General features: G+C 41.2%; 1 protein-coding gene across 1 annotated transcript in view; it reads left to right on the plus strand.

Annotated features, from left to right (window-relative positions):
* chd4b (chromodomain helicase DNA binding protein 4b) overlaps positions 1-12,092 on the plus strand; it is a 68,557-nt gene that overhangs the window by 26,905 nt on the left and 29,560 nt on the right. Inside the window, 6 exon segments of the mRNA XM_034224869.1 lie at positions 3,360-3,560; positions 6,689-6,826; positions 7,408-7,529; positions 8,358-8,531; positions 9,164-9,305; positions 11,294-11,543. Coding sequence (XP_034080760.1) covers positions 3,360-3,560; positions 6,689-6,826; positions 7,408-7,529; positions 8,358-8,531; positions 9,164-9,305; positions 11,294-11,543 — 1,027 coding nt within the window.

A 12,092-nucleotide genomic window follows, 5' to 3' on the forward strand; every position in this document is an offset into this window, starting at 1 on the left:
ACTTAAAACGTGTTTTTCTTACGTTTCTGTCCTCCAAACGGTCTGACGTCATTAGAGAGGTGTTAACACATTATTGTGCTGAAAGGGGAAATGTCAGTGCACTTCCTTAAAATCTGAAATTCAAAGCTACATTTGATATGTCAGAAATGTTCAACAGCCAATCGCTGTCTGATATGAAAATGCCAGTAAAGAAACCTGAAACCTTCAGTACAGAGAGGAGCGTTAGCATAGTGGAGGTTTAGGACAGCTAAAGGTCCTTACATACCAAGCCGATTTTTTCGGCGTCGATAGATGTCGGGGCGTCGATAAGCGTCCTGTCGCCCAAACAAACTATTAAGAAGGCAAATCTGAGATTTCCTTTAACTCCAGCTCTCGACGCAGGTTCGGGAAAGCCCCGTGAGCTTCTCGTTGTAGAGTGAAAATGGAACGCACACGCTATTTGTTGTTTGTTTATATCACGCAGTCTGTTCTTCTTCTCTCGGTGTATCACGCAGTCTGTGGCCGTTTCTCTATGTCGAGTAAAGCTGCTCCAGAGCCACTATTTCAAGCATACTACGTCATCGAGTGGCGCCGAATCACTGTTTAAATGCCCAGCATACATGTGATACCAAGCAAGCCTCCTCGACATTGAGAAACGGCCTGTCTTCCGGTTGTTGCCTCTTTTGAATGACGAATACAGACTACCGCCGCCTGCTGGTAAGGAGAGTTATTGCCACTCACGCATGTGCAGTTCGTACGTGCTGCTGGGCCGTCGGCTGAAGTCTTTGCGGTGTGTTCCAGTGCGACACATGGCCAAGACGCCCGAGACGTGAGGCGACACAACAGTCGTGTTCCGTCAGGACGTGTTCTTTGGTGTCCGCTTGGTGTGTAGGCCCCTTAACATGATAGTGTGTGTGAAGCTGTGGTTGTAAACACAACTGGACCCAGTAGCTTCCTTTCAATATCTACTAGAAAGAAACCTGGCTAGTAGGGGTGTAACGGTTCACAAACATTTCGGTTCGGTACGTACCTCGGTTTTTTGGTCACGGTTCGGTTCGGTACGTTTTCGGTACAGCAGAATTTTTTTTCACAAAACAAAACATATATATATATTTTTTTATTATTATTAAACTGTGAATAATGTATTCACTCAAATAAATACTAAATATAATAAAATAAACATTAAGGTGCAGCATTTCGATGAACTGAAATAATCTGTATTTGAACTGTACTAGCACCTAAGCAGCCAGTTTGACATTATGACTTGCTTGTCATTGTATTTTCATGTTGTTTAAAGAAAGATGAACTTGTCCACATTGCTTGCCGAAAGGGCAGATCTGCTGGCACTAACAAAGTCTCCTGCCGTGGAGAAAACCCTCTCGCTAGGGACAGAGGTAGCAGATACAGCCAGGTAGCGCTTTGCTAACATGGCAACATAAGGATACTTGGCGTTTGTAATAGCTTTGGCTCGGTCTGAACTCTCTGCGAGTGGTGGAGGCTTACATGCTAGCGGGAGTTGGGTTTGCACTTCAGTCTTTTTTCTTTTGGTACCGGTGATATTCTCGTTTGGGTGATGCCTTTTCAAGAGTGTGCAAGTTTGATGTATTGCCAGCCGCGTAACCAATGTTAGTTGAACAATGCCGACAAACAGCTTTGGTTCGGTCCACCTGTCTTTGTCCGTCATCCTTGAACGTAACTGCGAAACCAAAATGTTGCCAAACCGGAGACTTCAATGATGCTGGAGGATTTTCGAGCTCATCTTTATCTGCGTTCGTCATTCATTTTCGACAGTTCCTCAAATTACTGACTACATTTGAACGCATCCCTCTGACCAGCTCTCATAGTATGCCTCTCGTCCAATGAAATGACTTGCTCGCTCTATGACGCGTTGAACCCAATGTGAGCAAGTTACTCTGAATGCTGCGACGCAGCACCTGAGATTACTTCCAAAAAGTTGTTCACGTTCTCAATTTTTTACGTTTAACGTTATATTCGTTCGGTACACTTCGGTACACACCTGTACCGAACCGAAGGGCCCGTACCGAATAATTTCGGTACGTGTACCGTTACACCTCTACTGGCTAGATATTATATGTTTCTGTTTGGGACTTTCGATCATTTGTTGTGTTGTTGTGCTGATGCTATTTTGTCCGGTCTGTCCTCCGCTGTCAATCAATGTCAGTGTGTCGGGTTTCAGACATGCGACACACAGTGACTCTGCCCAATAAAGGGGATGGCTTCTGAGTGAGGAACTCTATCCTAAAGGCAGGGCAGGACACATACAGCTGTGGAGATATGTTGTTTCATGGATAGACAGCGGCTGAATTAAGAAAGCAAATTGTAATTCTCTTTGAATAAAATCACTATATAAATGCAGTCATACAAGGTTTCTGCGCTTCCGTAAAAAGTCTTAATAGGCATTGAATTAATGAATTTAAACAGGAGGACGTAATTGGTATTAAAAGGTCTTAAATCAATCTTACAAATACACTTTGAATCTTCCCAACAATATAAAGAAAAGCGATTTTGGGTTTTATGATTTGCTATTCATATTGTAATCTATTGTTTATATAATCAGGATAGCAAAACAAACTACTCATATTAAGTTTGCAGCTGGAATTGTACACGTCTACTCTAATAAGTGTTAACTTTCTAAAATGATGTCATTTTTGTCTGGATCCAAATAAGTCATATTTGTGTTAAACATTTGTCCCCAAAACTTTTCCTAACCCCAAGTTCTTAAGTGTATTTTGGTTGTTGTAAAGTATTCGTCAAATTTCCTTCCAAGTAGCATTAAGTGAGTCTTCAAGAAGTCCATCATCTAGCTTGTTTTAAGCCGTAGCAACCGTATAATAACTCTAATAAAAACACCGTAACATTTTCCTTTTAATGTTTGTAGTTCCGTCTAATCCAAAAATCGATATATCCACAAGTTGCATTAAGCTTGACTCCAACAAAAATACGTCTCAGGAAAGTTTGTTTGACTCTTTACTTAAACAAAAGATATCAATACAAAACACTTATTTTCAAACGATATTGCTCCGTGATTCTTTTCCCCTTCTCACTTCTAATTACCAGCAGCTGCAGTCGGCTATAACGTCAATGTTACAACGGCTGGTTTAAATAAATGATATAATAATACTAATAACATAGTATTATTAGTATGGTTGATGTGGCCAGGGAAAGGAAAAGTTTGGGGCTCTCTGCTGGAACTGCTACCCCCGCGACCCGACCACGGATAAGCGGGAGAAGATGGATGGATGGATGGATGGATAATAACATAGGATTACAATGTTCAAATATATCTATATACACCGCTCACATAATATATCACATTTGAACTTATGGCTCCTATAATGATGATTTCTCTCCTGATACAGGGTCACTCCAAAGGCCCCTTCCTGGTCAGCGCCCCGCTCTCCACCATCATCAACTGGGAGAGGGAGTTTGAGCTGTGGGCGCCCGACATGTACGTGGTGACCTACGTGGGAGACAAAGACTCTCGAGCCGTCATCAGGGAGAACGAGTTCTCCTTCGAGGACAACGCCATCCGGGGCGGGAAGAAAGCTTCCAAGATGAAGGTAAGAGAGAAAGTAGAGCAAGTGTTATTGTGGAGGAAATTCTTAAGAGAAACTGATAAATGATTCATGGACAAAGTTTGTCTTTTGTTCAATTTAATAAAGTAATAAAGAAAGTCAATATACAAGTGACATCGATCTCAAATGCAGGAACAGAGCTACTTCACCCTCAGAGGACAGAGAAGTTCTGCACCCAGAACACAGCTCACGGTCACACTATATAGTCGAGAGAAAAGCCAACTGGTCCCACCCTTAAAGTCTCTTAGGCATCATCTAAACATCCCCACCATTAAACCATTAAACCCCCTCGTCCTTAGCCATTTGCAAATCCCCCTTTCACACTTCCTTTGCCCTCCTGCAATGTTAACCCTCAACATATGTCTCTGTTCAATTGTATTGTTAGTCTTGTATGTGTTTAACAGAGTACAAGGCTATTATATGATAATTTGACACGACAGTTATAACACCAAATAATAATAATTCTAATGTCATTTAGAAAGCGCTTTTCCTGGTGCTCAAAGCGCTTTACAAGCAAGTAAAGAAGAAAAATAACAACTAAAGTAAAAAGTGCTAAGCTAGGTGGAATAAGGGCCGAGGGGTTAGTGGATAAGGAGTTAAGGCAAGAGTGAAAAGGTGAGTTTTGAGGGATTTTTGAATGACGAAATAAAAACTGATTAAATATCTTTGAGTATTAATGACAGTGAAGTCAGTTTTGATTGGTGCCCTGCATTTAATTGGTCCTGTATCAATGTTATACTGGTAGATAAACATATTGATACTGCCATATAATACAAAGACCAAACCACCAGTTTTGAAGGTCACCTATTATGCAAAATGCACTTGTTCATGTCTCTTCTACATCAACATGTGTCCCCTCTTCTTCATGTCTCTTCTACATCAACATGTGTCCCCTCTCTATTCTCCATGTCTCTTCTACATCAACATGTGTCCCTCTTCTTCATTGTCTCTTCTACATCAACATGTGTCCCCTCTTCTCATGTCTCTTCTACATCAACATGTGTCCCCTCTTCTTTCATGTCTCTTCTACATCAACATGTGTCCCTCTTCTTTTCCTTTTCTTCATGTCTCTTCTACATCAACATGTTGTCCCCTTTCTTCATGTCTCTTCTACATCAACATGTGTCCCCTCTTCTTCATGTCTCTTCTACATCAACATGTGTCCCCCTCTTCTTCATGTCTCTTCTACATCAACATGTGTCCCCTCTTCTTCATGTCTCTTCTACATCAACATGTGTCCCCTCTTCTTCATGTCTCTTCTACATCAACATGTGTCCCCTCTTCTTCATGTCTCTTCTACACCAACATGTGTCCCCTCTTCTTCATGTCCTCTTCTACATCAACATGTGTCCCCTCTTCTCCATGTCTCTTCTACATCAACATGTGTCCCCTCTTCTTCATGTCTCTTCTACATCAACATGTGTCCCCTCTTCTTCATGTCTCTTCTACATCAACATGTGTCCCCTCTTCTTCATGTCTCTTTCTCTTCTACATCAACATGTGTCCCCTCTTCTCTTCATGTCTCTTCTACATCAACATGTGTCCCCTCTTCTTCATGTCTCTTCTACATCAACATGTGTCCCCTCTTCTTCATGTCTCTTCTTCTACATCAACATGTGTCCCCCTCTTCTTCATGTCTCTTCTACATCAACATGTGTCCCCTCTTCTTCCATGTCTCTGCTACATCAACATGTGTCCCCTCTTCTTCTATGTCTCTTCTACATCAACATGTGTCCCCTCTTCTTCATGTCTCTTCTACATCAAACATGTGTCCCCTCTTCTTCCATGTCTCTTCTACATCAACATGTGTCCCCTCTTCGCTATGTCTCTTCTACATCAACATGTGTCCCCTCTTGTTCTATGTCTCTTCTACATCAACATGTATCCCCTCTTCTTCATGTCTCTTCTACATCACATGTGTCCCCTCTTCTCATGTCTCTTCTACATCAACATGTGTCCCCTCTTCTCCATGTCTCTTCTACATCAACATGTGTCCCCTCTTCTTCATGGTCTCTTCTACATCAACATGTGTCCCCTCTTCTTCATGTCTCTTCTACATCAACATGTGTCCCCTCTTCTTCATGTCTCTTCTACATCAACATGTGTCCCCTCTTCTTCCATGTCTCTTCTACATCAACATGTGTCCCCTCTTCTTCATGTCTCTTCTACATCAACATGTGTCCCCTCTTCTTCATGTCTCTTCTACATCAACATGTGTCCCCTCTTCTTCATGTCTCCTTCTACATCACATGTGTCCCCTCTTCTTCATGTCTCTTCTACATCAACATGTGTCCCCTCTTCTTCATGTCTCTTCTACATCAACATGTGTCCCCTCTTCTTCATGTCTCTTCTACATCAACATGTGTCCCCTCTTCTTCATGTCTCTTCTATCAAACATGTAGTCCCCTTCTCTTCTACATCATGTGTCCCCTCTTCTTCATGTCTCTTCTACATCAACATGTGTCCCCTCTTCTTCATGTCTCTTCTACATCAACATGTGTCCCCTCTTCTTCATGTCTCTTCTACATCAACATGTGTCCCCTCTTCTTCATGTCTCTTCTACATCAACATGTGTCCCCTCTGTGGAAAGAGACTCTGAAAGTTTCAGGAACAAAGATTCTCTCTCTTTTTGTCCTGATCCATTTCTATAAAAACCTGTTCAGATTTTGGACACTTTATGATGTCATAACGATGTTTGTCTTGTGTAACCATCAGCCAATCACCAACCAAGGTAACCCCCCCACCCACCCCACCTTATCACCTGAATCTCCTCCTAGAGCACCATTGTGTTCTTTGTAACCAAATGTCTCTCAGAGGGGCGTGGGGAGGGGCTCCTTATTTTCATCTAAAGTAACAGACAGAGAATCAGCACTTTGGAAACAGGGCTGAAACAGAGGGGATTATGGGTAATGCTGCAATGATCTGTTTGGTGTTTCAGCCAATCAGAGACAGGCTCTGTATATCTGAGCCCTATATGATGAAAAACAGTATAATAGGGGACCTTAAACTTGTGGTACTTTATATTAATAGTGGAGACAATTGCAGTCTATGTATGTTGTTCTGTCCCGTGTTTCACAGCTGAACGTTTGTCCCCCTGTCTCTGTGTTTTACAGAAAGATTCCACGGTGAAGTTCCACGTCCTGCTGACGTCCTACGAGCTGATCACCATCGACCAGGCCGTGCTGGGCTCCATCGAGTGGGCCTGCCTGGTGGTGGACGAGGCCCACCGGCTCAAAAACAACCAGTCCAAGGTAATACAAACGCACAGCACTTATATTTAACTTTCACTGTCAACATGTATATATTTAACTTTTTAGATCATACAAAAATAATTGCAGCCCTAATTTCAAATGCAGATCTGATTTATATACATTTCAATTCAATGTGTGTATATTTCACAACACCTGCATTGCTGCTGTGTTGCACATGATCATTCTAACTCACCAATCAAACTTTATTTATGTAGCACTTTTCAAACACAGAAGGTAACAAAAAGTACAAAGTCCTAGTTTATGAGCAGAGCAACACATAACCCTGGGATCAATACAAACACTTAACGCAAACAGACGTCAATAAACACAGGACTCACTAAAACGTAATGTTACATCACGTTATGTTACGCTACGTTACGTCTTGTTAGGTTACTTAATGTTACGTTATTTTACGTTATGTTACATTTCAATTGAAAGCCACATTTAAAAGCTGGGTCTTGAGTTGAGTCTTAAAGTATAAACATGCTGTGTCGCCCTCAGGTCTTCTGTATGTTGTTGAGTTTTATTATTACGTTTAATACCTAAAATTGAACGTATTTTTCCTCCATGTCTTTTGTTAGTTCTTTCGCATCTTGAACAACTACCCTCTGCAACACAAGCTGCTGCTGACCGGCACTCCTCTGCAGAACAACCTGGAGGAGCTCTTCCACCTGCTCAACTTCCTGACCCCCGTCAGATTCAAGTCAGTACTCACACCTCCAGAGCATATATATATATGAGCTCATTTCCCCCATTTTGGCTTCGCTCCATTGGCTGCCCGTACATTTTAGGATTCATTTCAAAATCCTTTTATTGACTTTTAAATCCCTTAATGGCATGGCATGTCTTTCTGAGCTGCTACACGCCCAGCCGCCCTCTCAGGTCAGCTGATCAACTGCTCCTGAATGTGCCCAGAACCAGGTCTAAGCTCAGAGGCGACTCTTCTTCCTCTGTAGCGGCTCCCGCACTGTGGAACGATCTGCCCCTGCACATCAGACAGGCCGCCACACTGTCTGCTTTTAAATCGCTTCTGAAAACCCACCTCTTCTCCTTTGCGTTTTGACATCTTTTAGATTGTTGCTTTTATTGCTTTTAAATTGTCTATTGTTTTTACTTGTACATGTTTTATGGCGTGTGAGCTGTTCTGTGTGATTTTTTGTATGTTTTGTTTATTTGACTGTACAGCACTTTGGTCTGGAGGTGCTTTACGGGAACTCCACCTTTCTCAAAGAGTAACACTTGAACCTGAACACATGCACGTGTGCAATATGTGGTGTGATGTGTTTCGGGCCATAACATTAAATTACAGCAGGGTTGTACAGTTATGAATGCATTATAAGTTAGTTATGATGTAGTTAAAACAATATTGGACGATAGTCATTTTTTGTGTGTTTTGGACTCAGATAAATCATGGGTCAAAATGTACCCGCGAACACCATGAACGGTAACCGCTTTCGAACACAACACAAGGGTTAACTATGAGGACCCCCCTCCCCACCCTCCTGTATTCATGGATCATTTCTCTCCGCAGTAACCTGGAAGGCTTCCTGGAGGAGTTTGCAGACATCGCCAAAGAGGATCAGATCAAGAAGCTGCACGACATGCTGGGCCCTCACATGCTCCGCAGGCTGAAGGCCGACGTCTTCAAACACATGCCTTCAAAGACGGAGCTCATCGTGAGGGTGGAGCTCAGCCCTATGCAGAAGTACGTAAAGAGACGATGTGTAGTGATATATTCTAACAGGTGTTAAGTTACACACACATGAAGATCAAACCAGTCTAAATGACGGCGCAACACATTTTTTGTGCATTATCTGATGTATGAAGATAGTTTTTAAAAAGTATTAACGTGTCGGAGAAGAATCGCTGAATATATTATTCTATACTTTTTGTGTGTGAACATATTATAGAGAGACAAGCTTGTTTATTGTGTAGCTTAAAATTAAACATTTAGAATATTGAGAAAATGTACTTAATGTTTTTCTTTAGGTCCATACCTCAAATATTAAAATTATGATCATAAGAAATTTAAGGAAAAGCAGCAAATATTGACATTTGAGAATCAAGAAACATCGAAATATCCCACATTTTCCCATGAAAAGATACTTATGATAAGTTAATTATTTTCTGTATTATTTATTCCTACAACACTTTGACTATTAATCCGTATTTTTAATCAAAATTACAACTTATTGAAGACTATGGATATGAATTCTCCTGCCTCTTAATTCCCGATACTGTAGGATATATAGTCTGAAATAAGTGTTTTTGACATTTTCCCTTTGTCTAATCTATTCTCATTATCTTTTCATATTCTCATTGTTTTTCGTAATAAAGGAAGTACTACAAGTTCATCCTGACGCGTAACTTCGATGCTCTGAACACCCGAGGAGGAGGAAACCAGGTGTCTCTGCTCAACGTGGTGATGGACCTGAAGAAGTGCTGCAACCACCCCTACCTGTTTCCTACCGCCGCCATGGTACCATACATATCTCAAATAAATAACATCCTTTGTTTATATACGTTGCTGAATGCTCAGGATAGCAAAACAAGCACTCTCATATTAAAGGTCCCCTATTATACTGTTTCTCATCAATACATTATAGCTCTCAGATATATACAGAACCTGTGTCTGAAGTGTTTAGCTCCAAACACCAAACAGATCATGGCAGCATTACCCATAATCCCCTCTGTTTCAGCCCTGTTTCAAAAGTGCTGATTCTCTGTCTGTCTTTATGGCGCATTTCCACAGCAGGGCCTCTCAGGGCTTAGTACGGTATAGTTAGGCCAGGCTCACTTTATGCTGTGTTTCCATTACAGTTTAGTAGCTGGGGCAGTAACTATAGTAACGCAGTGTAGGCGGAGCCGTGACGTCATCTTCAATGCGAAACACAGAACACCAACATTAGCAGTTAGCTGTTAGCACTCAGAGCTCACAGCTCCTCATATCTGTTCAGAAACTAGACAAAAGTTAAACAAGTACAAACCACAGACTGTCTGTGTCATGGCGAATACAGTCGCTGGTTTATTTATGTCTGTAGGCCGTTGTTGTGAGTGTGGACGGTCGGAGCATATACAACGATCTCCATTTAGAAAACATACATTTTAAAAGGTGTTTCGCCTGCCGTCTGTCTGCAGACTTGTCAAAGCATTAATTCATGGTTTTTACTAACCGGTATCAGTATATTGTTACTTCGGCATCATTTTGAAACGTGTATTACAATTAAATCACGGTCAAATATGTTCATCTTGTTGTAGTTGCCAGCGATTCTCTCTCTAGTTTAGCATACTCAGCCCGGTTGTTGACCCGAAAAGAACCACGATTTTGGAGAGCCAGAAAAACTGTGAAAAAGTACCTGTTAACCGGAACTACGCCTAGTGGAAACGCAACCAACAACGGGCTGGGCACGGCACGCTTAAACCGCACTCCGTGCTGTAATGGAAATACGCCATTAGATGAAATAAGGAGCCCCTCCCCACGCCCCTCTGAGAGAGATTTGGTTAAAAAGAACTCAATGGTGCTCTAGGAGGAGATTCAGGTGATAAGGTGGGGGGGGGGTTATCTTGGTTGGTGATTGGCTAATGGTTACACAAGCCAACACATCGTTTTGTACATGTTTATGTACAAAAGACAGGAACAAGTGGATTTTGCATAATAGCTCCCCTTTTAAGTTTGCAGCTGGAATTTTACACGTTTACTCTAATGAGTGTTATTTCTCAAAAATGATGTCATTTTTTTCTGTACCAAAATAAGTCATATTCTTATTAAACATTTGTCCCCAAAACTTGTCCTAACCCCAAGTTGTCGAGTTTATTTAGCTTATTGTAAAGTATTCGTCAAATTGAATTCCTATTAGCATTAAATGAGTCTTCAAGAAGTCCATATTCTAGCTTGTTTTAAGCCGTAGGGACGTGTAATAACTCTTAATAAAAACACCTTTCATGTTGATTCCTGTCCTCTATACGATTTTAACACAATTTTAACGGAACAAGGTGTTTATTTTGCGGCTGAATGTGAACAACTTCTATGAATGTAAACACATTTATAGTGGTATAACTTAATTTATAGATCAGCAATCCAATATCATTGATGCAAAGTTAATACAAAAATGTTTTTGACGGCATTATTGTGTCAACCATTTCGTCCAAGAGCACGACCTCCCCTAACATTCAAACAAACCTTAAGCATGAGACAAGTGGCACGGTGGAAAAGGTATATTTGTTTTTAAAAGAACATTGTTTTTCAGTAAAATGTCTGGTGGCAAATGATATTTTAGTTCTAATAAATGTAACCGATTGTTGTTATGATTGCAGGTCATTGAATTCAATCCAAATCCTATCATTTGAAATATCAGTAAATATTGTATTGTTGTCCAAAGAACCAACATAATATCATACTGTGATGGAAGTTGTGATTTTACACCGCTAATGTTTAATGCAGTCTTGATGTGTTTTCTGTGATTTTAGGAGGCAGCAAAACTTCCGAACGGCATGTACGAGGGCAACGCTCTGACCAAGTCTTCAGGGAAGCTGACGCTGATGCAGAAGATGATGAGGAAGCTGAAGGACGGAGGACACCGAGTGCTGATCTTCTCTCAGATGACCAAGATGTTGGACCTGCTGGAGGACTTCCTGGAGAACGAGAGCTACAAATACGAGAGGATTGATGGAAGCGTCACGGGCAGTATGAGGCAGGAGGCCATCGACAGATTTAATGGTGAGCCACATACGTCAAACCCTGTGTGAATTCATATTCAATTCACCTGATCACCTGAATCTCCTCTAGAGCACCTTTGTGTTCTTTGTAACCAAATCTCTCTCAGAGGGGCGTGGGGAGGGGCTCCTTATTTTCATCTAAAGTCACAGACAGAGAATCAGCACTTTGGAAACAGGGCTGAAACAGAGGGGATTATGGGTAATGCTGCCATTATCTGTTTGGTGTTTCAGCCAATCAGAGACATGTTCTGTATATCTGAGACCTATAATATATTGATGAAAAACAGTATAACAGGGGACCTTTAAGATCTAGTATTCATTCTGTCGAACATTCGTTTTTTTGTTTATCTTTTTGAATTAACTTGGCATTGAAGCCGTTTCATTGTAGGACAGCTGTTGGGATAAACTCCCTCTCTTGGATATCAGCATGTGAAGGACACTGTTCAGGAACTAGTTGATGCTCTGTATGTGATGACTACTTCCATTCTGGAGAGGATCATAAATACATGAAAAACAGTATAATAGGGGAGCTTTGAGTTTTTTATTGCCA

Source organism: Gymnodraco acuticeps, unplaced genomic scaffold, assembly GCF_902827175.1.
Source record: "Gymnodraco acuticeps unplaced genomic scaffold, fGymAcu1.1, whole genome shotgun sequence".
Classification (NCBI taxonomy): Eukaryota; Metazoa; Chordata; class Actinopteri; order Perciformes; family Bathydraconidae; genus Gymnodraco; species Gymnodraco acuticeps.